This window comes from Sycon ciliatum, chromosome 2 (genome assembly GCF_964019385.1).
Source record: "Sycon ciliatum chromosome 2, ocSycCili1.1, whole genome shotgun sequence".
NCBI lineage: Eukaryota > Metazoa > Porifera > Calcarea > Leucosolenida > Sycettidae > Sycon > Sycon ciliatum.
This window is the reverse complement of record NC_088644.1, coordinates 25,785,315-25,811,475: the sequence shown is the minus strand read 5'-3', so window position 1 is coordinate 25,811,475 and position 26,161 is coordinate 25,785,315. Positions and strand designations below refer to the sequence as shown.

Sequence of the window (26,161 nt, the reverse complement as noted above, 5' to 3'; positions counted from 1 at the left end):
GTACTGCACTATTGGCAGCAGGCACCATCAAGACCAAAGGGGGGGGGGGGGGGGGGGGGTATTATTTTGACGACTCCCTGATCAAGACCTGTTACTGTGTTCTTTCTGTTTTCAGGCCAAGAAGTAAGTAAGCTAGTTAGTTACAGGGAGTCGTATATACGACTCCCTGGTTAGTTAGTAACGGTCAACAGTGTGAGGCTGAGACTTGAAGACTTGTCATGTGGCCCAGGCCAACAAGCCAGAAACCCGACTTGGGACAAAGCTCAAACGAGTCAAAGACAAAGCCAAAGGCACAGCAAGACCATGGGAGCAACTAACGCGTGTTACTTTGACCTGAACCGATGACCTTTTGTACCTTCCAGGCTGTCCAAGACGGAAATCGCAGTCATGGAATTATCATCAAGAGTCCAAAACAGTTATGGACTCTCAACAGTAGACTACAGTCAACTTCGCTAATAACGACTGCGGATATAACGACAATTCGCGAATAACGACAGAATGTCCATGCCCAGAGCAAAGTTCCATCCAACTGTATACATGTAATAATTATAATGAGACTTCGGGTATAACGACACTTCGCGAATAAGGACACTTTTTTGATGCCCCGCCGAATGTCGTTATAAACGAAGTAGTTGACTGTACATGGTTATGTACTCGTGTACTCTTGCACTTATGCGCTGCGTGCCGAAATGGAACCTGTTGGAAGTCTTTTTAGATTATCGATGCTACTTGGCCGAAGTAAAATTACCAGTATTGCCACTATTGGCACTTCCGTTCATCTTCTTTAGTCAACTATTGTTTGGAAAGAATTGCAATAGCTAAGCCTAAACTAAAGAGCTTGCTGCCTCGAACCCATCAATATTGTGCCATGTATTCGTCGAAGAAAGGTGGGTAGTATTGGGCATATGGAGAAGAAGTGATCACTGTTTGCTTAATGCGATATCACCTATCTCGCTTCTTCATAATTGGCTACACGAATCTGGGGCAGACTCCCATCAGCAGGTACTCAGCAATGTGTTTGGACAGAGGAAGAGGCCTCGCCAGCCGCTGATGACGCAGCCAACATCATTCAAACCACCCCTAATGGGAGAGGGTGATGCGAGGATAGGTCATGGAGGAAGCCAATCCCCCGCAATGAAGAGTACTGGCAGTCCTGGGTTTCTTCCGCAACCAAAGCCAGGACCTACCAACATTGCCAGGTAAAGTCTCATTGGATTTGTTGCATTGGTTGGTAGCGAGATCAAGGACAGTCACTGTTGCATGGCTGGTTGTTATGCACCCTTGTTGGTAAGGATATCACGACAGACTCGGTGCGCTATTATCATCATGAACTATTGTGTGTGTGTGTGTGTGTGTGTGTGTGTGTGTGTGTGTGTGTGTGTGTGTGTGTGTGTGTGTGTGTGTGTGTGTGTGTGTTGTAATACTATGTGCACATCCCTACAAAATAATGGGGGTAATGAAAGAGACAAAGACAAAATACAAAGGCAACAAAGGAGTAGTAGGTGCTGCAAGAGCTGTGCTGGTCAGGCTTGCATTTTAAGTACTCTCCTCCCTCCCCTCTTCTCCCCGTCCCCATTACTAGTACACTAGCTGTACTCAATATCAAGTGTTATGGTGCATTCCTAAATCCTCTCGGAAAAGTTGGAGATTCCCCGAAAAGTTCGAGAGCTGTTCTTTATCCTCTCCGAGTTTTAGGAGGCTCTCCAAGCTTCAGAGGTGGTTGAAACTTCGAGATTCCCGCGGTTTGGGATCAGCGCATGCGATCTACAGCTAAAAGCCACGTGCTGATCATAAGTGTACGCATTTCCCTTTTCGCATACGCGCAGTGTATACTACATTCGTGGCACTCAAGATTCCGGCCCCTTTCGTGCTTCATATTGCTTGACATGTGCAAAATATCTCCGAATTCTTGGAGACCCGTTCTTGAATTATACCAGTTTCTTCGACTTCTCTTTTCTTCTTCTCCGAGAAGCTAGAGAATATAAGAACGCACCTTAGTCTTTCACACCTGCAAGCTGGGTGTAGAAGGCAGTAATTTGATTTTGGGTTGGTTTTGGGTTTTTAATTTTTCAGTTCGTTGCGTCAACAGTGCAAAGTACAAAATTTCAAGAGGTACGGACGAGAGGGGAAGAGCAAAGCAGTGAAGTGGTGCCAATGGAACTGTGTGCACGCCACTACTGGTACCGCACTATCTCTTCCCCATGGCATGGTGTAATATCTTGGTATAAAAACAGAAAGGTTCCAGGCAGTCCAATAGAGTGCTTGATGTCCCAGGGAAGAGCCACTTACCCGTGACTGGAACAAGAAGAAGAGGATGACTAGTGCGCTGTAACTCCGAGTTTCAGCGAAGTCTTCATCTTCTTCTTTTTGTTGTAGCATGTTACATGTACCGGTATATACAGTGCTGCTCCTCAATGAAATCCAGTCGCGTGAGTCAAGTTTGCGCCTAGTACCATTCGCAGCCCAGTGTTCGCAGGTCTATGGCTACGCAACGCCCAGCGTGTACTTGAGTGATTCGACTGGATTTCATTGAGCAGCATTGTATTTTTTACTTCGGTTTACTCAACCGGGCGTACTGAGTACTTCTAAAAGAGAACTGACTCGGCCCCAAAACAAATGAGGATGTAATAAATAGAAAGAGGAGTGTAAGGATATTCTGGCACAGAAGCCTTCATATAGTTCTATAGGAATAGCAAGTGATACAGTGTAGTATAAATTAAACTAGTCTACTACTGGTGAGGAGGAATGATAAAACCGTTCACATACGGTAGCACTTTGTCTCCCATCTGTATGTCACAATGCTGGATCGTGGCAGGACACAGACAAGTGCTTGGTCACAGTCAAATCGCCAGAACCAAGGGTCAAGGTCACTGGCACAGCCACATGGCGTCAGTGGCACACCTACACTCAAGAGAGAGGCTCGAGTGATCGGAGCAGGTGACGCACACGAACGGGTTTCTTATCAGCAGAACTTTGCCATCGCACCAAACAGGCAGCAGCAGCAACATCAAGGACACCAGTCATTCCTAGTTTCATCACACCAAGTCAACACACCACCTGACCTTGCAATGTCGACCCAGAATCACACAAAGCAGTCTGGAACTAAGCTGAACCAGGTAAGACACTACGTGGATACTAGCACAATACATACATGATTGTAGCGGCAAATGGAACATGATATTGGCCTTGGTTACTGATATAGTTCCTGGCAAACTGCAGCCCCGTGTACGCGTGTCATAGTTGCACACAACCGTAGTGCTGTACTCGAGGACACATCCATCTGGGGTGCAATGGTTAGGGATGTGATCGGGTAGCAATTTCGAGAATTTCTATCTGGGCGGCACGGGTACATTATCGGGTACTTCTTGACATAGCATGAGTACACTGGTACAAAGCATTGCATGAGCGGGATGGCCACAATGACTTCGTATACAGTGAGTGTGCACACATAGAAAACTGTACAGTAAGATGCACGTAGCCGCACTTCTTACATTCACTGTTGCCTACCCGATGACACCCCTAAACTATCCATACTAGTATTTCATGGGCTACTCAGTGGCATTCTGTACATCAGTGATTCTGTAAAAGCCCGTATTAACGCCCACTGCCCGTGTACACGCCCAGGTGCCAGGTGTCAACACTCTTGTTCCATTTTCTAGCCCACGTCCGTGTGAACGCCCATGGGCGAAAGCGCATGCACAGCTCCACTTGCATGTCCGATACGGTAGTGTAGTGTACAGTACACTGTGCTAACCCTGTACGTAGGATGGCATGTTGATGTGAAAATCAGTCTGATCTCGTTTGTCCAAAATAACGTCCGGGGCCACATTAGCGCCCATGTTCTGGACCTTCACTAATGTTTTCACCCAGGGCCTCATTACGGGCTTTTACGATAGCTTTGAAGTAAGTTTACACCGACAGACAATATGGCTGTACAGGAGACATGGCGAGGGGCTCAACCTGAAGAGAAACTCTACCAGTTGGCAGACAATTTTGCTGTGTGCCATTGTGCCCTAGTGCCTATCATTATCATCAGTATAGACTGGCATGCCCCAGTCACACTGATTGCAATAGTCAGGACCTCTTCCAAACTCATTGGTGCAGCAGTGGCTTTAGCCTTTTCACCTTTAATATTATCATCTTCTGATTGTTAAAGGGGAAGTTAAGGCAAAAATTAAAATTTCACCAGTTGTAGTCTTCGGGGTGCTGAGTCGAATGGTCGTGGTCCGAGAAAGCTGAGACGCTCCCTTCCTACTTGAATCCCAATCGAACTCGCGCACTTCCACCGAAACTGGGTGACTGCGCCCTACTAGATGGGGATTTGTATGCAAAATGTCACTAGAAGCGCCGTTTCGTTCTTATAAAAGCACGGATGACCACGATTGGCCCATATGTTGTAGTCTTTTGGACGCTGAGTCGACTGGTTTTGGTCCGAAAAGGCTGCGATGCAGCGTTCCTCCTTTATTCCCAATCGAACATGGTTGAACAAGCGGTCACGTGCTCCTGCGTACACCAGTCAGCTGGTCACCGTGCCTGCAGGGTACAACTTACTAGCCTGTTTGACCTTATTTGGGTGCAGTCCTGTCACTCGAGTTGAACTCGAGTTGAACCTTGGTGTGAAAGTTGTCGCCTGCTGGCGGTGTGACCAGGTGATTTGGGCACCCAGGAGCACGTGACCACTTGTTCAACCATGTTCGATTGGGAATAAAGGAGGAACGCTGCATCGCAGCCTTTTCGGACCAAAACCAGTCGATTCAGCGTCCAAAAGACTACAACATATGGGCCAATCGCGGTCATCCGTGCTTTTATATGAACGAAATGGCGCTTTTAGTGACATTTTGCATACAAATCCCCATCTAGTAGGGCGCTGTCACCCATTTTCGGTGGAAGTGCGCGAGTTCGATTGGGATTCAAGTAGGAAGGGAGCGTCTCAGCTTTCTCGGACCAAGACCATTCGACTCAGCACCCCGAAAAAACTACAACTGGTGAAATTTTAATTTTTGCCTTAACTTTCCCTTTAATTACGCATGTACTGACAGCTGGAGTATGGAAAGAAGATGGTGGGACCAAGTGATGTAGCATGATTAGCAAGAGCATTTTCACAGAAAATTTGTCGTTTATGTCTGTACATGTCTCTGATACAATCAATGTATTTAGGGTAGTTCTGAGAACAAGTGGAAGAGTTCTCGGTCTCACAAGGCTGGTCTGCCCCGCTACATGTCAGGTAACATTCAGAGCGTACAAGACTGGAGCAAGCACAAGGACACAATTCCTTTTGTGGCTGAAGTCTATGGTAAGTGCAGAGGAAGGAAACGGAGTGGACGTGCTGCATTAGGCCCACTTGTCCCATCCTAGTGTGCTGTAGACATACTGCTGTAGCTCATGCAGTTATTATGTACTGTGCAAGAGTGAAGCTAGAACCACGAAAGGCTGCAGTGAGCTCCCAGGTGGTCATCAGATGGCCTTCGTTCAGAACATTCCATACAACTGTTCTATGTAAATTGAATAAGTGTGAGTCCAGAATCGAATCAGGATCACACCAGCTTATAGTAGTCCCTGTAGGAAGGCATTGAGTCGGATTTAGAGCTTGTCAACTACTCCAACACGGCGGCCCGGCCATTTGTGTGTACATGTATAATATGGTATTGTAGGGGCACGGGGCTACACTGTTCTACTTCATACACACACCCAGGTGATAGGCAATGCACCTATTGCCGTTTGCCTTGGAAACACAGAAACATCTGTCGATAGAAAGATTCCTTGAGGCAAGAGGGCTAGTCCCAAAGCCCAGAAGTCACCAGTGACTGGCGAAACTGTTGGATTCAAAACACCACATGTGCACTGAAAAATAGAAGTCTTTTCAATGGTTCAGGTGAACATCTTTCCTGATTTCAATGACTCTGGAGCATCCCCAGGTCTTACATGTAGAAAGTACTTCAAAAGTAAAGGCGAAGTTCAGCCAGTTTACAGACTTTAGGGCCCATTATTTTTCATGGCATTTGACCCAATACTAAGGCACAGTATTACACCGTAAGTGCTGAGAAAGTCGTAAAAGGAATGTGCTGAAAGGCTGCCTTCCCTAGAGTGGATTCAGACCGGTATAAAGCAGCACGCTACCTTTCGTCGCTGTAATTTTCGGCACCTTGGCTTGTGTACCAGTATATGGACTACAAGGAGGTCACTATCATTTGTCTCAGTTTTGTGCCATTTTGTCGCACTCACTGACTGTACAAGATCTGGATACGTTGGTGGACAGTTCGTCATAAATCAAAATGTTAGTTAATTTTTGCGATTTTCATCAGATATTGGTCTCTAACTGCACAAGAACCATCATACCTGGCATTTTTCACTTCCCATATCATCAAGGGGTCTACTATGAACATTTTGCCCTTTACTTGAATCAAATTGAACCACAAAACGAAAATTTAATAGTGATTGCGACTTCGGCGATGATTTGTTTGAAAAGGGTTTGCTCCCCACACTGGAGCTCGCGCCATTCCGCCGACTTGACTGACTCACGACTGCCATCCACCCCGAAACACTGTGTATTGAGCAGGGAGTGGTGCTTTCTTCCAGGTTTGCCGAGTCGAAGGTTCGATGGGCTTCTTGTGTTCTCTGGATGGTAGTCGTGAGTGAGTCAAGTGTCAAGTCAAGTCGGCGGAATAGCGGAGTTCCAGTGTGGGGAGCAAACCCTTTTCAAACAAATTGAGCCACAATGAAGGGTTTTAGGGCTAATTTAGCAGATACGGAACCAACGGTCTAAGTGATCAGAAGCAGAGGGTCAGGTGCCCCAACCTGATAATTCTCATGTTTCAATTACCAAGAGTGGATGCCTTCGAACTCACTGGCTGCTCTGAGTGGGATTCAGCTCATACTCGCTTTGCCGTGTAGCGTAAACAAACCGCTAGACGCAGCAGGTGTGTACGTTTAGGTGCTCAAATTCGCAGAACGCAGAGCTTTTCACATAGATGATTCGATCGGCATGAAACTTAAATGACAACAGATTTCAATATGACCCTCTCCCTTTCATATATCTACCTGGACATGTATTTTTCGCTTTCAATGATTTTCAAAATCTGCAATGAACATAGCATTTCCCCGCGCTTGGAGATGCATTCAAGCAGCAATGATACCTGGCAGAATCAGACCTCAACGTGCCAGGCTTAAAATTACCAAAGCTTAAAATTCAGAAAGCACTGTGATAAAAGCAAAGAAACATTCATAGGTTTCTAAAGATCAGCGAATAAATTAAGTCGAAACGAAGGAATTCGTGGTCTCAAAGTTGACCGATAAAGTAACAGTTACACGGTAGAAAACGAGATTGTATTCGCCAGTGATCAGTGTAGCTAAAGAGGGGAATCCCGACCAGTGGCAAATGAGTTGACGCCAGCACAGCATAAGTCCACACAATTTGCATGCACATACAGGCACACGGGCAGACCTGTACACACACAGGCTCCGACCTGCAATCACCCGACACCCACACATACACATGTAGTCTTCTGCTTGTGCCTGCAAGCACGCCCACGCTCGCAAAAATACTCCACAAATACTCACGCATACACACACACATATACTCTCACAAATACTCACACATACTCTCACAAATACTCTCACAAATACTCACACATACACACACATACACACACACACACACACTCACACATATATACGCACACATTGTTAGTTCTTGCCTGTAAGCTTCTCAATCAGCTCGGCCAGTGGCTGGAGCTCACGCTTGTCGATCAAGTTGAACTCCTGCACGAAGAGGATGTAATGCTTGAAAGACGTATTGAGATGTGCCTCCTCACCAAGACTGATCACTGACTGAAAGTGCTGGTGGTAAATGTGACCATACACACGAAACAGCCGCTTGAAGATTGTCTTGGCGACGTTCATGAAGCTCTTTGGGAACGCAACACCGACCTTGGATGGGAAGATGCTCTCATCATCCAGCTGCTCCTGGATCCAACTCATGAGATAGTCCATGTACTTTGGTGCAGAGCACTTCACTGGCTTTTTCACATTCTGCCCATCAGCCCAGTGGTATTCATACCTAGGACCTGCTGACATCACTGGGCAGCTCTCTGGAGTGCAGTGTTCAGCAATGGTGCCATACAACATGTTGATCTGGTTGAAAAAATCCACGGTATTTACAGCTACCCACTCATTTACATCTTCGCCATCGGGCAGTGCAACGGCCTCCCTCAGGTTGCCACTTCCCAGCGTTGCCGCCGCATGCTGCATCAACTCATACTGGTGAGTTCCCTCGGGAATATTTTTCTTTGGCCTGAATGTTTTGCTGTCCTTACCAGTGAAGATACTCATGATGCCAGGCGAAGAGAATGACAGTAACTGGACGTTGCGGACTACCTGAGTCAGGTATTAGGACACAGCACAGCACACCACTATCCGGTTCCACGAAAATGCCTCCGAAACAGCCAGTGAATCACAAAATGAAAGCCACAAACAAGATGCATGCAAGATACAAGAGAACCTGATAACATCGCAAGGTCGCGCGAGAGTCGCTTTTTTCTGCACTGAACTCTCACGTACACAGATACACGCGTAGAGTACTAGAGTACATAACCCCGACCGGCCCGGGCCGTGCAAGCATGGTGGCAACTGCACTGGCAAATGCACGAAATCCCATCGCACTCGCGGTTTCGCGTGTGTACACAAACTCTGGCCTGATTGTCCCGCGTCTCTTATTTTTTACCATTTTTCTTTTGGTCTTCCACTATTATCACCAGCACTACACTTGCACTGCATATGCCTGCATGCACTGTACCATGCCAGTGAGACTGAGTGCAGGACGCGAGCACCTACAAAAAAAGTAGCTGAGCATGTTCGGCATGATCGTGGAGCTCCGGAGGTGGAGTCTGGAGATGGTTTGAATTTTTCTCTCTTGCAAAGTTATTTCGAGTTTCGGAGTCCGCAACACCTGGTGTTATGGACTACTTGGTATTTTCTGTCCACCGCCACTGCACTGAAGCCAGCCGTTGATCTTTGAAGAGGCAAGTGGCATTGCTATACAGTGTAGTATGATTACGATAATATTATCGTTCGAGAGTTTCGGCTCTCCTGGATCCTGTACAGTAGCTACCATTTGTTTCGGCAACAGGAAGTTGTTTTCCAGGCGTAGCTCTGTCTTCTCGACTTCTGTGACCATGGTGACGGTATGCAAAACTGGAGTCAAAGTAAGGAGTTGGAGCTCGTAGATCTACGCGTACGCTCCAGGACCAAGACGACCCGAGTACGCGGGTATGAGCAGAACAAAGAATAGTCGTTGGTGGGAGACCGGGTGTGAATGTTGTACTGACACGTGAGTCAGGAACGGTGCTAGTTGTTCCCACTCTTCTGTCCTGTATGCTTCTGTTCTGGTATCAACGCTATCACATTGACTCACTTTCGTAGCAGCTGTCACTGAGCTCAGTTCTTCTTTCAAGTATTAGTTTCTGCGTTTTTCCCTCAGTTTGTGATGGCTTCGTTCAGATTGCTCGATTCGACTGATTCAGCCATAGCAGCTACAGCAGCAGTCACTTCTGATTGTCAGTCGCCTAAACTGATTTCTGGCTTCACAGCCACTGTTTGTGGTTGCACTAACTTCTCATCCTTTGCGGACAGAAGCCTTCAAGGGAAGCAAGTGCGTCAGGGAAAAGTCAGCTGGAAGCGCATCGTAATAGCCGCAATTGTCCTTGAACAACAAAGCCAACCACTGAATCGCTACTGTAATTAATATTTGTACACCATGGTACGATGTCATTCGCTCCCATGACCATGATGACAGCGGATATGACTGTGAGGCATGTTGCAGTAACTAACTCAGCTTGCAGCACAGCGACAGCTTTCATCTACCTCAAGCAAGAAACTAACTTCCTGTAGATGAGTGATACTGTCTGTAGGACTAGGAGTGTCAGTGTGTGAGCATCGCTCTAATAATACACTTCGTCCACGTGACTGTCCAAAGCCTGCGCCCATGTTTCATACCCACATTGTGGCAATCTGCAATGACGAGTCCAGTGGAACCTCTGGTAACCAGCCTCACACTGCTAATCTCACACACACATTGTGGCACGCCACAGCATGGATTCTCGATTGAACCCGGTTCAACAGCATGCACATACTCGGTAGCTGGTAGCCGTGAGCGGTGAACACTATCATACTGGTAAGTAAGCTCCGGTGCACGCGCGCTACTCTCTCTCTCTCTCTCTCTCTCTCTCTCTCTCTCTCTCTCTCTCTCTCTCTCTCTCTCTCTCTCTCTCTCCCTATGTCTAATCTGAGTTTCTATCATGAAGAAACATGTTGCTGGTGCTTACTTACTATTGCATTTATGCTATGCCCCTTTCCTTTGGGCAGCTTAACCTTGCTTTAGCTTTAGGGTTAGTGTTGTTTATTTTCTCAGAACATTTTTACTACGTCTTCCACCCGTCACCACCATGCGCTCTTAGCCGAACCAATGCACGAAGCATAAGCACACCAGCACAGCAAGGACACTTCCGTTGACAGATAATTGTTTACGCCTCTGTTTCGCTCCTTTGAGCTCCTCTACTTTGATGTCAGATAACTCCTGACATGCCAACACACTCCTTCGTTGATGGTGGATAGCTTCAAACTGAGGACAGTAGCTTCACTTAGCCGTTAGCAGGCATAGTCAGCAGACCATTCAACTCTACGTAGGCAGATACAGTTTCGCACTACTCAGATTAGACATTGATGTCAAAAATGGCAATGCCAGAACATGCCAGAACATCATGGGCCGAATGAGACATTGTCCACTTGTTCAGAAACCGGACCTTCAGGCAAGGCCTCACTGGCGTTGGTGTCTCATGTTCCTTGAAGGTTACTAGCAGAGGCTAGACGGCAGTTGGCTCTTGGCAAATGGTTGATCATATAGCACCATGACACCGCTCGATCCAGCGACTTCATTGAAGGCATTCTGCTGGCGAGATCATGATGGCGAAAGCTTCTGGCAAGAGTATTCGCCTTATCTGTTGTGAAGCTGGTTGTTGTCATCTATCCAGTTCCATTCAACTTCTCAACAACCATGCTTTGGGTCAAAGGTTGCTTCACTGTCATCTCTGCTTAGTCGTGTACGGCATCTTCCTGCTCAGTTACAGCAACATGACAGGACTACTTGTTGCAGCCGCTTGACTGTACAGTGTTCAGCTCCCTTGGAACTATTTGTCAGTGTCAATGCAGTCACGTGACTGGTGAGGCCTAACCATCAGCTAAGTATAACGGATCTCATGCCTGCATTCACCTGTGCCTTCTACAAGCCCGTCAATCCCCCCACCTCCCGGCATCATTTTGGCCAATTTCCAAGTGACTGTGCCACCGAACTGCTCCGCTATTCTAGCTGATAGTCAGGAAATCCACAGGATGGTAGCTAATGTCCGCTGTTGTAGTGAGCCACAGCACACAATGTTTCATCGCCATGTTGACCGTGGTAGTGATGGGGAGAGTGATGACGATGATGGCCATGTCAGGAAAACATGAAAAGTCAACACTGCAGCAGCAAGCGCAGAGCCATCATCAGCTGTATTTCTGCTCACGCATCAGGTGACAACTTTCACACCAAGGTTCAACTCGAGTTCAACTCGAGTGACTGGACTGCACCCAAAAAAGGTCAAACAGGCTAGTCAGTTGTACCCTGCAGGCACGGTGACCAGGTGACTGGTGTACGCAGGAGCACGTGACCGCTTCTTCAACCATGTTCGATTGGGAATAAAGGAGGAACGCCGCATCGCAGCCTTTTCGGACCAAAACCAGTCGACTCAGCGTCCAAAAGACTACAACATATGGGCCAATCGCGGTCATCCGTGCTTTTATAAGAACGAAATGGCGCTTTTAGTGACATTTTGCATACAAATCCCCATCTAGTAGTGCGCAGTCACCCAGTTTCGGTGGAAGTACGCGAGTTCGATTGGGATTCAAGTAGGAAGGGAGCGTCTCAGCTTCCTCGGACCACGATCATTCGACTCAGCACCCCGAAGACTACAACTGGTGAAATTTTAATTTTTGCCTTAACTTCCCCTCTAAGGCAAAAATCAAAATTTCACCAGTTGTAGTCTTCGGGGTGCTGAGTCGAATGGTCTTGGTCCGAGAAAGCTGAGACGCTCCCTTCCTACTTGAATCCCAATCGAACTCGCGCACTTCCACCGAAACTGGGTGACTGCGCCCTACTAGATGGGGATTTGTATGCAAAATGTCACTAAAAGCGCCATTTCGTTCTTATAAGAGCACGGATGACCGCGATTGGCCCATATGTTGTAGTCTTTTGGACGCTGAGTCGACTGGTTTTGGTCCGAAAAGGCTGCGATGCAGCGTTCCTCCTTTATTCCCAATCGAACATGGTTGAACAAGCGGTCACGTGCTCCTGGGTGCCCAAATCACCACGCCAGCAGGCGACAAATTTCACACCAAGGTTCAACTCGAGTTCAACTCGAGTGACAGGAGTGCACCCAAATAAGGTCAAACAGGCTAGTAAGTTGTACCCTGCAGGCACGGTGACCAGGTGATTTGGGCACCCAGGACCACGTGACCGCTTCTTCAACCATGTTCGATTGGGAATAAAGGAGGAACGCTGCATCGCAGCCTTTTCGGACCAAAACCAGTCGACTCAGCGTCCAAAAGACTACAACATATGGGCCAATCGCGGTCATCCGTGCTTTTATAAGAACGAAATGGCGCTTTTAGTGACATTTTGCATACAAATCCCCATCTAGTAGGGCGCAGTCACCCAGTTTCGGTGGAAGTGCGCGAGTTCGATTGGGATTCAAGTAGGAAGGGAGCGTCTCAGCTTCCTCGGACCAAGACCATTCGACTCAGCACCCCGAAGACTACAACTGGTGAAATTTTAATTTGTATTTATGGATTACAGTCAGACCTCGCTTATCCGGTCCTCGTTTATCCGGATCCCTCGCCATCCGGAAGAAAATCGCTGGTTACCGATGTGCAGCATATGTTATGTATACAACATAACCGGACCTCGCGATCCGCATACCGGTGCATGATTTTGTGTACAAACTGGGTAAAATGTGTACAAAAAGCTTCGTCGTATCCGGTTGCATGTGGCTTGCAGAAGCTAGAATCAGAGAGTTGTACAGGCAAATGAGGTCCTTGACCTGCTGGGTGCATGTGGACAGCACTCAGTTGCATGCACTTGTCATTTTTCTCGCTTGTTTTACATACTGTGCACGCTAGTTGTACTGCATAGGACCCGTCTACATGTATGTACGATGTCACTGCATATGACATGCCACATGCATATACAGTGTGTGTGTTCAGTTATCCGGTTCCCTCGCCTATCCGGATATTTTTGTGGAAAACAGATGTGTGCGGTTAAGCGAGGTCTGACTGTAAAAGAAAGCACATGTAACGAGTTATGACTAACTTTGTCCTTTCTTTTAACCCATGATTACTTTGGCTGAACATCCGAGTTCTATTTGTATTTTTGTCAGACCATATACCGGTAGAGTGGCTAAATAAACACTACAATTGTAGGGCTGAAACGATTATATCGGTTATCCGTCTAATCGATCATTACAACGAAGCGATTTCGATTACTGTAAAAGCCATATACACGTACAGTATATCATTATAACGAAGTGCTAACTTACAGAAATCGATACATATACTGTCCTATTTAGCTTTGAGAATCGTTGCCTTTGGCACACGTAAACTAGTCAATTTTGGGAAATCGTTATATATGCGCCTCGTTAGAATAATGGCTTTTACAGTATGGTGTCTGTTTCGATTACTCGATTCTAAAAAAAAAAGGAGGATCCGGTAATGTTACGTACGTAGTCCATCAGCCAAGAACCCAGAAGTCGTCAAATTCAAGCACCCTGTTGCACTTAGAAATCGAACACCTGATTTGGGCCTCAATGGGAAGTTTAGGTACCCTGGAAACCGAATCTGCAAATAAAAAGAGTAAAGGACTTGCACGCTCTGCAGGGGAAGCCGACACAGTGACCTTTTTTTGGCATTTCATCGACGGCCATTGTTGTGATCTAAACCCAATCTCCAATCAGTGCCATGCGCGTTTCAGGAATGAACTTTGAAATTTTTGTGAATTATGGGACAAATCTTGGAAATCGCTAAGATTTTCGGTGTAAACCATTGCAGTTTCCGTACACGTGTGTCTGGATTCGAATAATTCAAAAGTACAATAATTGTTGTTCATCTACTTGTAGAGTGTTGTTCCATTACACATCTCTTTCGTTGTTCTAATTAATTGAGCATACGAATACATACCTTCAGAAGGATTACGATGAGCTAGTATTGAACATAGTCTACTGTTGGGTGTCCGAAGTATGCAACACTACTTCACTGAACTCGCCCTTGTGCTTTGAAAGCACTTCCAGTGCCTTCGCATATATTGCTTGATCACCGGTTATTATGCAGTGCTGCTGCTCCAATCTCCGAGTTAGTGCCACAGAGCGACGGAGCACCTCCAGTATCGTGGAATGCTCTGTTGGAGGAGCCGGGATTACCGGCAGATACCCAATATTCGACGGCTGCCCCGGTTTGTTCTTGCTGTAGATGTCTGCATTAAACTTGGACCACACGGGATCGTCTGTGGCTCATCACTGGGTCGGCCAAATCTGCTGGTGCTCTCTGCGCTGCGAAGCAGGAACCAAAGAAAATCCTCACCGCTCAACCACTCCTGGCTTCTAGTTGGCGTGTTAGCAGTGGTAGTGACGGTGTGTGGTTCAGGTCTCGTTCCGATGATATACTGTGGGAGCTCTTGCTGTACCACAGAAAGAGAACGGGCTGGCCTCTTCTTCTTCTTCTTACTGCTGCCCACAGCAGGTACAAGCTGTGGCTGTGCTGTGTCAGGGACATAACTTGCAGTGGGGTGCTGTATGACGATGCCGTTGGTGCAGTGGGTGGTGCTCGTACCAGTCAGGATCTCCTCCACCAGGTCGTTGTTATCCCAGTAGAAGAATACGGTGCCGTTCCCTGCCTTGATGTTGCTTGAGAGCGGAACATCCTCAGCTAGTGTGCGTTCAGCAATGCCAGTCTCGATCTCATGCAATTTGATGTCCGAAACACCATGACCAAATCGATTTAGCATTGACACTAACCGTGCACTGCGTGTTAAGTGCCTGGTTGCCATCGACAGTGCCAGCTGCTTGGGTGGGACAACGCGACCGTGCGACACAGCAAATACGATGTCCTGTGCAATAGCCATGACCTTTGACCTTGCTCTGTCATCAGCGGCATCCATTCGGTCACCTAAGCTACTCTCACCATCGTTGCAAGCTTGAGGGCCAGCAATTGTCCACATCAGGAAGTTAAACACTGAATCAGGGATCCAGGTCATGGACTTGGTGGGTGTACACTGTGATATATCTGGCACACTGGGGAGATGCTTGCAGGCATGTTCTATGTCACGGCGGAGTTTCATAGCCACGTGAAACAAGTCTCCCGCGGCGGGCTCCTGGGTGTGGCTATCAGAAGGTATAAATATATCCTCACCGGACCCATCGCTGCTCTCGTCTGCAGCTCTGTGCTTGGACGCAGACACACTTTCCCCCAGCACCCTGCATATCACACTTTCATTAAGGTCTCGTGCAACCAGGGACTCGCACTCCGTAACGGAAGACCGCACGGACATTACACCATCGTTGAAGTGGTTTTGCAACCGGTCCTTTAATAACGACGTACGATAGTGGTGCGGTTGGCCACTCAGCTCCTCTAGCTTTTCATTGTACGATTTGGTCAGGTCACCCATGTCCATGGCACACAGTTGGGTTTTATCAGCAAGTCCATCTTCCACTTTCAGGACTATGCTGTCAAAGGCTTGCTGGTAGATGGTCTTCCGTGTGTCCTTAGTGCGGGTAGAGTTACGAAGTCTCTATAGCAGGTGAAGTGATACAGAAACTCTGCAGCTATACAGTCCCTGGAGCCATCCTGAACTTCAAGTAACACACGCTGGTCTTCTTTGATCAGTGCAGCTTCGTATATCTTGGTTCCCGCCTCCGGGGTTTGGCACTGCTTTAGATTCTCGCACTTATTTTTCTTTCTTTTATACTTCCTCTGGCAGAACAAGCAAACGTCCAAGTTTGTAGGTTCGAGTGACTGCCTTGTAGTTCTCTTCTCCATTACGACCAACTAGCAAGCGCCATAGCTCTGGATGCTGACAGCAAACAGTTGCAATAAAGGCAAGGTTGCTTCGAGCTTGTTGCAACCAGGTAGTAGTACAGTCACAATTGTACTACTATCTAGTTGCAACATTGAGATTCAGTACTCCACACTCGTACATTGCAGTTGCAACCGAAGGAAAACAAGTTACTACAACAATTGTAGTGTACAATTGACTGTAGGTATTTGAAAATGGCAAGCATCTTCATCTTCTTCCTGGTGCGCATGTACATGTACTAGGCTTTTCCACATTACGCGAAAAATAACGGCAAGATGCGGATGCAAAACTCGATATTTTAGGGGAATGATGTTTTTTGCCATTTGGGGCAGTCTCCAAAAAAAATTTAAAAGATGCTAAAATTCAGCCAAGATGCGTTTGAAAGTGCATCCGTTGCTATGGCAACAACATGGCCGCGATACACATGTACCCACGTGATCCCCAAATCGAAAATATGTCACGTGCGCATGCTCGTTAGGCTTTTCCACATTACGCGAAAAAATAACGGCAAGATGCGGATGCAAAACTCGATCTTCCCGGGGAATGATGTTTTGTCTCCAAAAAAATTAAAAGATGCAAAAGGACCCCATTTTAAATGCTTTAAGGCCTAAAATAGCTGAAAATACCCCCCAAAAATAGGAAGATGTTTTTTCTGGGACGATGTGATTTTACCACCAAGATGCAAAAAGATGCAAAACGTAATGTGGAAATCCCTAGCATGTACACATATAATTTGAATCTGTACGTGCTCCAAACAAACTCACCTCCGCTCAAATAATTGACGGCGATTTATTCGCGAATTTAGCTCGATCGCCACGGAAAACCACACCAAACGTTGACAATAATCAATGTTTTTCAGTGAAGACGCATTGGATGTCCTAATAAAGCGGATGGAAAACCTCGTAATGGCTGACGAAGAAGAAGAAAGTTGTCGAACTTCCGATGCGTATTGCAACAGGAGTGCAAGAGTTTCGCCAGGGAAAGCAGGCAGGTCGGATTCAGTGATGCTTTTGCTGTCGATTGATGCCACTTCCAGGTGTTTGATTTGTAAGTGCAACAGGGGACTCACTTTGGCACCACTGGCTGATGGACTATACGTAGATCGACAGTGCATGTACACATGCACACTACTGTATTTTGTCCTTTTCCTCGTTTCTTTTTGTTATCCACATGTTTTCCAGTAGGCGCTATATATGCGCTAGGCCTACAATTTTTGTACCCTGTGTTATTAGTAAAAAAAAACTAAAATAAAAAAACTGACTGTCTGCCCTGCACGTGATGTGCCACTGCACGGTGTAGAGTACACTGTTCATCTGCATGTACATGTACATGTATATGTGTCAACATGGCATGCTTTGTGCTGGTCTGACGGGGCAATTTCCAGGACGCAGTAATCGATATCATAATCGATAATCGAATCGATACAAGGATAGGTTAACTGATAGTTGAAAAGTGTAATCGTTTCACCCCTAATAAACACTATCCAAAAATAGCAAATGCCTGCTTCGAAGTATATCCAAAGTTTCCCCAATCTTTCAATGAATATCCCATTGATCGTTTTACTGCTACTTCACATCGCCCCTTCAGATTCCGTTCTGAGACGCGCTGCTACAATAAAACATACTTGTACTCTACTCTATGCTATTGATTTTATTTCTCTCTTCTCAAATAACTACCACCTCACATATTCGCCATGGCTAGGCGAACTTGCTGTAATATTCAGGCAGAGGAGAAGAGAATGGCTACGCCAAAGGACAACACACTCCTCACACTCTGTGTCATGTGGTACTTGTCTATGTTCTGATCACTCCAGGCCAGTTGAACTCTCAGATATCCACAAATGCTGCCACTGGGGGCCAGGAGTTCTTCTTGAAGGACTCATCTGGCACTATGAAGTAAGTTTGCCAGATGCTTCCTATACCTTCGCTACAGTGAACTTTAAAGCACACAAGCAGGCTACTGTAGTGACGCACATAAAGGCCCATGCGCTTATGAGTGAGTTTTTGCGTTATTTGCTATTTTCCGTGGGTCGTCGTCTTGTCTCACACATAGGCACATGCGCTTGAGTTGCTACTTGCTAGTGTACCAGTACCTTGCATAAGTATGCAGATAGTGTGATACCGCACTGCACATTAAACTATGTGAACATGGTGTTTTGTGGTGTCCGTGTGTCACGGGATAGTGCTGCATTTAGGTGAGGGTGCGCTTATGCCCGGATATAGGCACATGCGCTTAAATGCACGTCACTACGGTAACCTTCAACACACTGCATTGTTCAGTTACAGGGTGCATGTCGTTTACGTTTTAAGTAGGACGTTCACCCTCAGTGCGCTGCATTTGCTCTTATCCTGCAGGGAGGTTTATAGGCGATTTACACGACAGGCACTTGCACGTTTTACAGCGAGTGATTCACGAGAAAAGTGACTGCACTCTACGACAGGCATGTTTGCATATTTGAATGATTCACCCACAAGTTCAGGGCTCACAGTTGCGTAGAAAAGCGTCGATTAGATGGGGGCGGTGCACGTGCTCCAAAATGCCAGCTTGGCCAATCAGCAGTCAGCATTTCGTCGCATTTTTGCTCGAAGTAGGGGGTGTTTGAAGGAGTTAGCAGCACTTCAGCCAGGTTCTACGAAGCTGGGACTTGGCCCAGGCACAGATGACAGGTGTTCCAAAAGATTTACCGAAACAAATTTTCATTACTCACACGGGTATGCCAGAGCATATGCGTAAACCTCGTGAGATGTAGTACAGCATTCGAAAGGAGTATCCAAAAACGTCTCGGTAGATTTCTTTGCCAGGGTCTCCTGAAAATTTTGAGCCATAGATTGTCCAAATCGACCAAGGGGGAGATGCTCTGTACTGATTTTAGTAACCCCGAGTCCCAGCGGCGCGCAACCGCTTGCGCGAAAATGTGTGAAGATCAAACAACAAGAAAAACGCATGCATGCAGCAGGACAGCCACACGTGCCGTCGAAGAGAAAATCATTGTGCACAGATTGTTCAGTGTTCTCTCCTCAGTTCGCCCGCGGCGTTGGTTGCTTTGCTTTCATTCTCGCTGGAGTTCTTGTGGCAGCGCATTTCGCCATCATGGAGGAACTGCCACCCTGGGAAACCTGGTCTTCAGTGGCCCTCGACAAACGCCCGGTGGATTTGCTGGTCCCGTTCACCTCCATCCGATCACCAGCTCCGTGTGGTATCATCATGTTCTCGGCGTTACCTGCCTGGCGAGCTCTGACTCGTTTGTTTGTCTTCTTTCTTACCTGTGGAATCATCACGATCGCTCATTGTAGCATCCGCTTTTGGTCGAACATGGCATGTTGTATTTACTGGGACTAGCACAGGTTGCGTTTCGCCTTCTCCAAAATATCGCGAACATCGGCTCTAAAACTACGAGAACAGGCTACAAGCACAACTCTGGTTCTTTCTCTTTTCTGTTCTGTTTTGGATGCGTGGGATGTACACGATCGGTACTCTCCCGGGGTTACGCGACTCACGTGCACCAAACCCGCCCTCGCACGACGCTTTTGTCGATCCTGCATGCCTACTGTGAGCCCTGAAGTTGCCATGGGTATTTCAAATTTTCGAAACATGCATACAATAATTATCATGTTGAGAAGAGGCGCGTAAAATATAAAGTTTTGCTTCGCGCTTTTTGGTGTAAGTGTACACGTGCACGTCACCATTATCGTGAAAGTGGGCCCCCAGCTCGCTTTCACTTTTCAGCCGCTTTCAGCCACTTTTCTTGTTCGCAGGTGAAATACCATAGCAATTGTCCAGTGCACGTGGATTTGCCTGTCGTGTGAATCGCCTATTAGTCTGGCAGAGGCACTTATGCCAACCACCATGTCGTTTTTAAAGAGACAACAAGCTTTCGGCCGGGAGGCTTGAGTTGCACACAATGTCTATTGCATAATGGTGTCTTTATGGGAGAATATAATATGCGCTGTATGCACTTGTCCTCTTTCCCCTTGTATTTGCGATTGATAGGTGCTGCTTTTGGCCAATGGTGAGTTTTGGACTTGGATTTTGCTGTTGTGCAAACTGGAGATGGTTTATGTGTGAGCCATTTTCTTTAGCATATTAGCTGTGGTTTCCTGCAGTATAATTGTCACATTTTCCACTAATCTATTGCTGAGAAGCTTGTCTTAGCTGGAGGTCGACTGTAAAATAAGGAGTTTAAAAAATTATTTATTGTTACCGTATTTCCGCGCATATAAAGCCATGGCGTTATATCCGAGTATAAGGCCACCCTCACTTATGAAGCCATGGCGTTATAAGTGAACAAAATCCAATGTGGAGGGAGTTGCATCCGGCGTTAAAGGTGAGTTCAATTTGAAATTTTCAGGGAAAATTCAATGTATATGGATGCTCGACATGAACATGCAACGGCACCATACGAGTACTCGAAGTTCATACTCTGCCGTTATTTTCACACCACGTTCATCACGCCATTCGGACGTTACTACTTCCGTCGACTTCCGTTTGGCATAACATCGGCGCCAGAAATATTCCAGCGCAAGTTAATGCAATACCTGGATGGCCTTTCAGGGGTGTGCGTCTTCATGGACGACATCCTGGTCTTTGGTGCGACAGTCGAGGAGCACGATGCTACCTTGGAGAAGGTCCGATCAATCCTGCGCAATGTTGGTGTCGCCCTTAACCCCGACAAGGAACATGTTCGCCAATCGTCAGTTGAGTTCTTGGGCCATGTCGTCTCCGCTGATGGAGTCAGCCCCAGTCAGCAGCGCCTCGCCGCTATCTCTGAGCTCCAGGCACCAGCCGATCTCCCTGCGCTACGTCGCGTGCTGGGTATATTTAATTATCTCAGCAAGTTTCTGCCGGAAATGGCCATCGTCTCTCAGCCGCTCCGATTGCTCCTCCGCGCTGACACGGTCTGGTGTTGGGATGCTCCCCAAGAAGAAGCTTTCCAACGACTCAAACAACTCGCTAGCCAGTCTCCTTGCCTCGCATTCTACGACGTCTCTAAGCCAACTCTTCTGCGCGTTGATGCCAGTGGCTATGGTCTGGGAGCTGTTCTCCTCCAGCAGCAGTCAGCTGGCTGGCAACCTGTCACGTACGCCTCCCGATCTCTCAGCGACGCCGAGCGCAACTATGCGCAGATTGAAAAAGAATGTCTAGCCATCGTCTGGGGATGTGAGTACTTCGCCCAGTATCTCGTTGGTAGCAAGCCATTCACGGTGCATACTGACCATAAGCCCTTGGTTCCCCTGGTAAACAGCCGTGATCTAGATCGAGTGCCACAACGTTGCCAGCGTCTGCTACTTCGACTGGCTCGTTTCGACGTCACTGCCGAGCATGTCCCCGGCCGTGATCTCGTTGTGGCCGATGCTCTCTCTCGAGCACCACTACCTACCACCGTCTCTACCTCGTCTGTTCTGACCGACGAGATCGCTTCTCTTGCCGATTCAGCTGGCGAAGAGTACATGTCGTCTGGATTCTCGCTTGCCCTACGAGATGCCACCCAGGCTGACCGCGTCCTGCAGCACGTTGCTAAGTTTGTTCAGTCTGGCTGGCCTGATCACAGCAAGGACGTCCCTGCTGACATCCTCCCATACTTTGCCGCCCGCCAGCATCTCTCTGTTGCCAACGGTCGTATCTTCTATGGTGCACGGGTGGTTGTGCCTGCATCTCTGCGTGATATGGTCATCCGCAAGCTGCACACGTCTGCTCATCACGGTATCGTCAAGTGCCAGGCGCAGGCCCGCCAATCTGTCTGGTGGCCGTCCTGGAAGAATGACGTCGCTTCTGCTGTTACGCAATGTCGCACATGCTGTCAGCACCGTAGCCAACCTCCTGAACCTCTCCGACCGACTGAGTTTCCTTCACTCCCGTGGCAGCGAGTTGGTTCTGACCTGTGTCAATTCGGTAACACAACATACCTGGTGGTTGTCGACTACTACTCGCGCTATGTTGAAGCCTTGCCTCTCCGTTCCACCACGTCTGCCTCTGTCATCACCGCTATGAAAGCCATCTTCGCCCGGCACGGTGTGCCGGAGACTCTCGTCACGGACAATGGGCCGCAGTATGCAAGTGATGAGTTCGCCCGGTTAAGCTGTCAATGGAACTTTGATCACGTGACGAGCTCTCCGCATCACCCGCAAAACAATGGGGAAGCAGAGCGTGCAGTGCACACTATCAAGCAGCTTCTAGCGAAGTCGGACGACTTCCAACTGGCTCTCCTCACCTACCGTAGTACGCCACTTCAGAGCGGGTTCTCGCCATCACAGTTACTGATGTGCCGCAGCCTGCGTGGTACGCTACCGGTGGAACCCTCCACTCTCCTGCCGACACTCCCTGCAGGTGAGAAGCTGAGGGAGTGGGAGCAACATCGCCGAGCACAGTCAAAGGACAACTTTGATAAACGTCACCGGACCAAGCCTCTCCAGCCCCTGCAACCAGGTGATAGCGTGTGGATTGCAGATCAGCAGAGAGAAGGGACTGTTAAGTCAGCGCTATCTGATCGGTCTCTGCTGATTGCAGTACCCAGCGGCACGATCCGTCGCAACCGGCATCAGCTGCGTTTCCTGCCCGTTAGCCCACCGGAGTCTGTTGAGATTCCCAATAGTCCTCCAGCACCCGGCCGGCCGCAGCGTGCCCGACATGCCCCCAGTCGCCTCATTGAAGAGATTTGACTGTCTCTCCGTCTCTCTCAGAGTTATCATGCGATTTCTTGCAAGTTTGTCGCAGCTGTTTTTCTTCTTGTCTCGATATTATCGTGCTTTGTTCTTTTGAGTATTCCTCCGATTTCTTTTCTAAGGAGGGAGATGTTGCATGTGCTACACATGAGTTGTATGTGTTGCTTGTAATTATCATGCACAGTCATCTAGTGCCTTGCTATGCCATCGCATGACACTCCATCCATGTACGGCTTACCTGCACATGACACGCGTTCATGATCAACCAACCTATGTGGTCTAGCTTGTCATCGTATTGTACACATCCGGTTCTGGATCCTTCTATCTTCTTCTACTGCTTCTAGCACCTTCCGTCCAGTGCTGATAATCTGGATTGATTTGCATTTCTTTGTTCTTGTTGTTTATGTTCCCAAGAAGTGAAGTCAGAATAGAATGCTCTCGCATGTTGGGTGTGTGTGCTCGAGATAAGTAACAAAGTTCAAGGATCGAACTTTACAAGCGTCTCTCACTTTTAGCGCCATGGCGTTAAAACCGAGGCTATTTTCTCCAAAAATTTGGTCCAAAACAGCGATGTTTCACCTATAACGCCATGGCTTTATATGCGCGGAAATACGGTATTTGGGGAGGGTTCAGTAACTGTTCAGTTCAATGTACTGTGAAAAATTATCGTCGCAATGGTAAGCGTAATTACAGTTTACTCCACTTATAACAAACTCGCATAGCAAATTTCGTGATATAGCGAACCGCTGTCCATGCCCCTGTTTGAACCCATACAGAATTGACCCTTAATAGCGACCAGTTTTCGTTTAGAACGAACCAAATCTTGTATGGCCGCTTATAAACGAAGTGCACTCATAGACAGAGAGAGTCATAGTCTCATACTGTCATGCGCCACTTGCCAGTCATGACTTGCTGCTTGTATAGTGCGAGTGCATTTCTGTTATAATGAACTTCGGCTATAAAGAACTCATTCTCCTGCACAATGCTGCTTGTTATAGTGTATTATGTGTGTTCATTATGGGGTTCAGGAGGGGAGAGGGCGGGGGGGGGGGGGGGGGTATGAGGAGAAAACACTAAATTTGTTAAAAGTCGGTATTTACAAACAGGCGATACCTAGCCTATGCGCTCGACGATTATACCTTCTTGTGACCTTTTGTGTCCAGGATCGGGGCCTACCAAGGATGTGTCGTCTGCAAAACTATAGGTGAGGGTGGGATACATGGACTTTCGTTTGCGCCTTGAAAGTACGTCGTTCGAGTGCAGGCTGACCGCATAAAGTGCTCTGTGCGTACTTCAGTGCATTGCTAGTGTATAGTGATAGTGTTGCATGATCTTAGGTGAGGAGTCGCTCATGCACTCCACCTCCCAGACACAGTGCCTCCCCATAGATTGTGATAGGAATGCGGACATGATTGCTTTCCTAAATCACAAAGGGGTGGAGGTGGTGGGCACTCTCGCGGCACTAGACAGTGAATTTTTAAATTGTGCAATTGACCGTTGAATCTGGTTGGCAGTAGCCTGGTGTTCTGAGTGAAGTGACATGCCGTACATTCTCTACATGTTATCGGTTCCCCATTCATGCAACAAAGTCAACATCTATAGTCAGTGGCGTATCCAGGATTGTGGTGAGGGAGGGGGTTGTGGCTCTACATTTGTGAATTTCTGCTGTCAATACATGCATTTTTAGCAAGTGAAACTTCCCATCACAAGCCAAGAAATAAATACCGATTTCCAGCATGTTTATTGACATTGCCTTACACTAGTACAATATACAGAGTTGGTCATTGAAATCCGACCAACGGTTCACTGTCTGCGCCTGAATCAAACCACCCTTGATACCCTGCAGCTGGTCAATCCAACTCAAGGCATGCACCCACCATGCAACTCGCGTCACAGTTCCTGAGCGAGTGGTTGGATTTCAGTAGCCAACTCTGTACCTACTTGAAAGCCGTTGGCAACTGTTAGCAACAATTACTGTTCATCTGCTGCTCTCCTTTCCTGGCATTGGGTATTGGTTAAACTGCAGTTTTCTTGAACAATTCTGTTCAATTCAATGCATGGCCAAAGTTTGCCCCGTTTGCATGTGTACGTGCACCGTATGTGTCTGTCTGTATGTATGTCTGTCTGCATGTTTGCATAGATGTGTTGGGACCTACCATGAGCCCCTAAATCTTTTCCGATGTGCATCAGTGCGTCCGTTGAAGGCGAATGAAGAGGCACTCATTGTGGAAAACATGCAGAAGAGTGAACATGTCTTCAAAGAGATGCTGATGTGTCAGCATGAAGCATAATCTCCTACCATACAGCCGCACGGCACCCTATCCAGTCTGGGTTGTGAGCACACCAGTCATTGTGATGTTGGCTGGTGCCATGCAAACATCAATGTCTGCCACGCTGCGCTGTGCTGTGGCAGTGTTGTCATCCCACTTCTGCTGGTCACAGTGACGTTAGGCGGTGAATGTCCTGTTGGGTTTCATCCATGGTTCCCATGGGAACTGTAGTGTCTTGTACACGTATATTTTTCTAGATAGGAAAAAAACTAGGCAATACTATAATTATAATAGTATTTTGAATTACACTGGAGCTGTTGGTGGAGGCCACATGTTAGACTCCTTCCAAAGTTCCAGTACATTTCTCCCTTCATCGAGGCCTACTACTTTTTTGTAGTACTTCCTTTTCCATAATTTGAGTGGCCATCCATGCATACATGTACCTTGGAGTACAGTTTACTTTGCAATGGCTAATGTTACTTCCTTTTGAACAGCAGAGTTTAGTTTCTCGAGCTGTCTTACTACAATGTAGTGCTCTGCTCATGAACCCCTCAGTCAGGAACTAGAACCAGCCACTGTGGATAATTTCATGGAGACTTGAGCAGTTGTCTTCACCATGTATCATGCCATACCGCTATCAATCAATGTTCATCCACCAATCCATCAGGCATTCTCACTTTCCCCAGACCTACGCTTACGTGTCCCTCTCCTCAGTGGCGTACGAGTTTGTCTCTGTATGATGTACAATGATGTGTTGCGGTAGTGCGGTGTAAGCATCCTATCCAGGCGATTTAGCCTGTTATTGAATATAGAGTGTGCTGCTATGCTGATTGCAGGCCCCATGCATGGTGTCCGACGTACAGCATCGTCCTCTTCCCAGACAAAACAGCACTCGCGATGTGAAGGGCGAGATAAGCAAGTAAGTTGGTGTATGTAGTGCCGCCCTCTCCCCCTTTTCCACGCATGTACCGAAGATGCACGACACGGAGCTGTGAGCCAGCGCACTGCCGATTGCCAGCAAACTGAAAAAACCAGCCAGTGCCCACATTCTGTAAAGAGTCCCCAAAAGCATGCTGTGGACT

The 26,161-nt window shown here is 47.4% G+C and overlaps 2 protein-coding genes across 2 annotated transcripts; one reads left to right on the top strand and one right to left on the bottom strand.

Annotated features, from left to right (window-relative positions):
• Positions 1–719: 719 nt before the first annotated feature.
• Positions 720–25,788, top strand: LOC135809368 (spermatogenesis-associated protein 22-like). The gene is made up of 8 exons (XM_065322708.1): positions 720–887; positions 989–1,199; positions 2,816–3,116; positions 5,158–5,293; positions 17,964–18,045; positions 20,141–20,159; positions 23,973–24,013; positions 24,950–25,788. Exons 1-8 carry the CDS (start codon positions 869–871, stop codon positions 25,098–25,100), a joined length of 960 nt encoding a protein of 319 aa, XP_065178780.1. The 5' UTR covers positions 720–868; the 3' UTR covers positions 25,101–25,788.
• LOC135809370 (MOB kinase activator 1A-like) lies at positions 7,048–8,603 on the bottom strand. Its single transcript, XM_065322711.1, has one exon. It carries the CDS (start codon positions 8,326–8,328, stop codon positions 7,684–7,686), a length of 645 nt encoding a protein of 214 aa, XP_065178783.1. The 5' UTR covers positions 8,329–8,603; the 3' UTR covers positions 7,048–7,683.
• Positions 25,789–26,161: the final 373 nt, after the last annotated feature.

Coding starts and splice junctions, on each gene's coding strand:
- LOC135809370 (XM_065322711.1), bottom strand. CDS start 8,328: ATGAGTATCTTCACTGGTAAGGACAGCAAAACATTCAGGCCAAAGAAA.
- LOC135809368 (XM_065322708.1), top strand. Junction 1,200..2,815: donor GGACCTACCAACATTGCCAG/GTAAAGTCTCAT, acceptor GGATCGTGGCAG/GACACAGACAAGTGCTTGGT. Junction 24,014..24,949: donor TGTCGTCTGCAAAACTATAG/GTGAGGGTGGGA, acceptor ATGTTTGCATAG/ATGTGTTGGGACCTACCATG.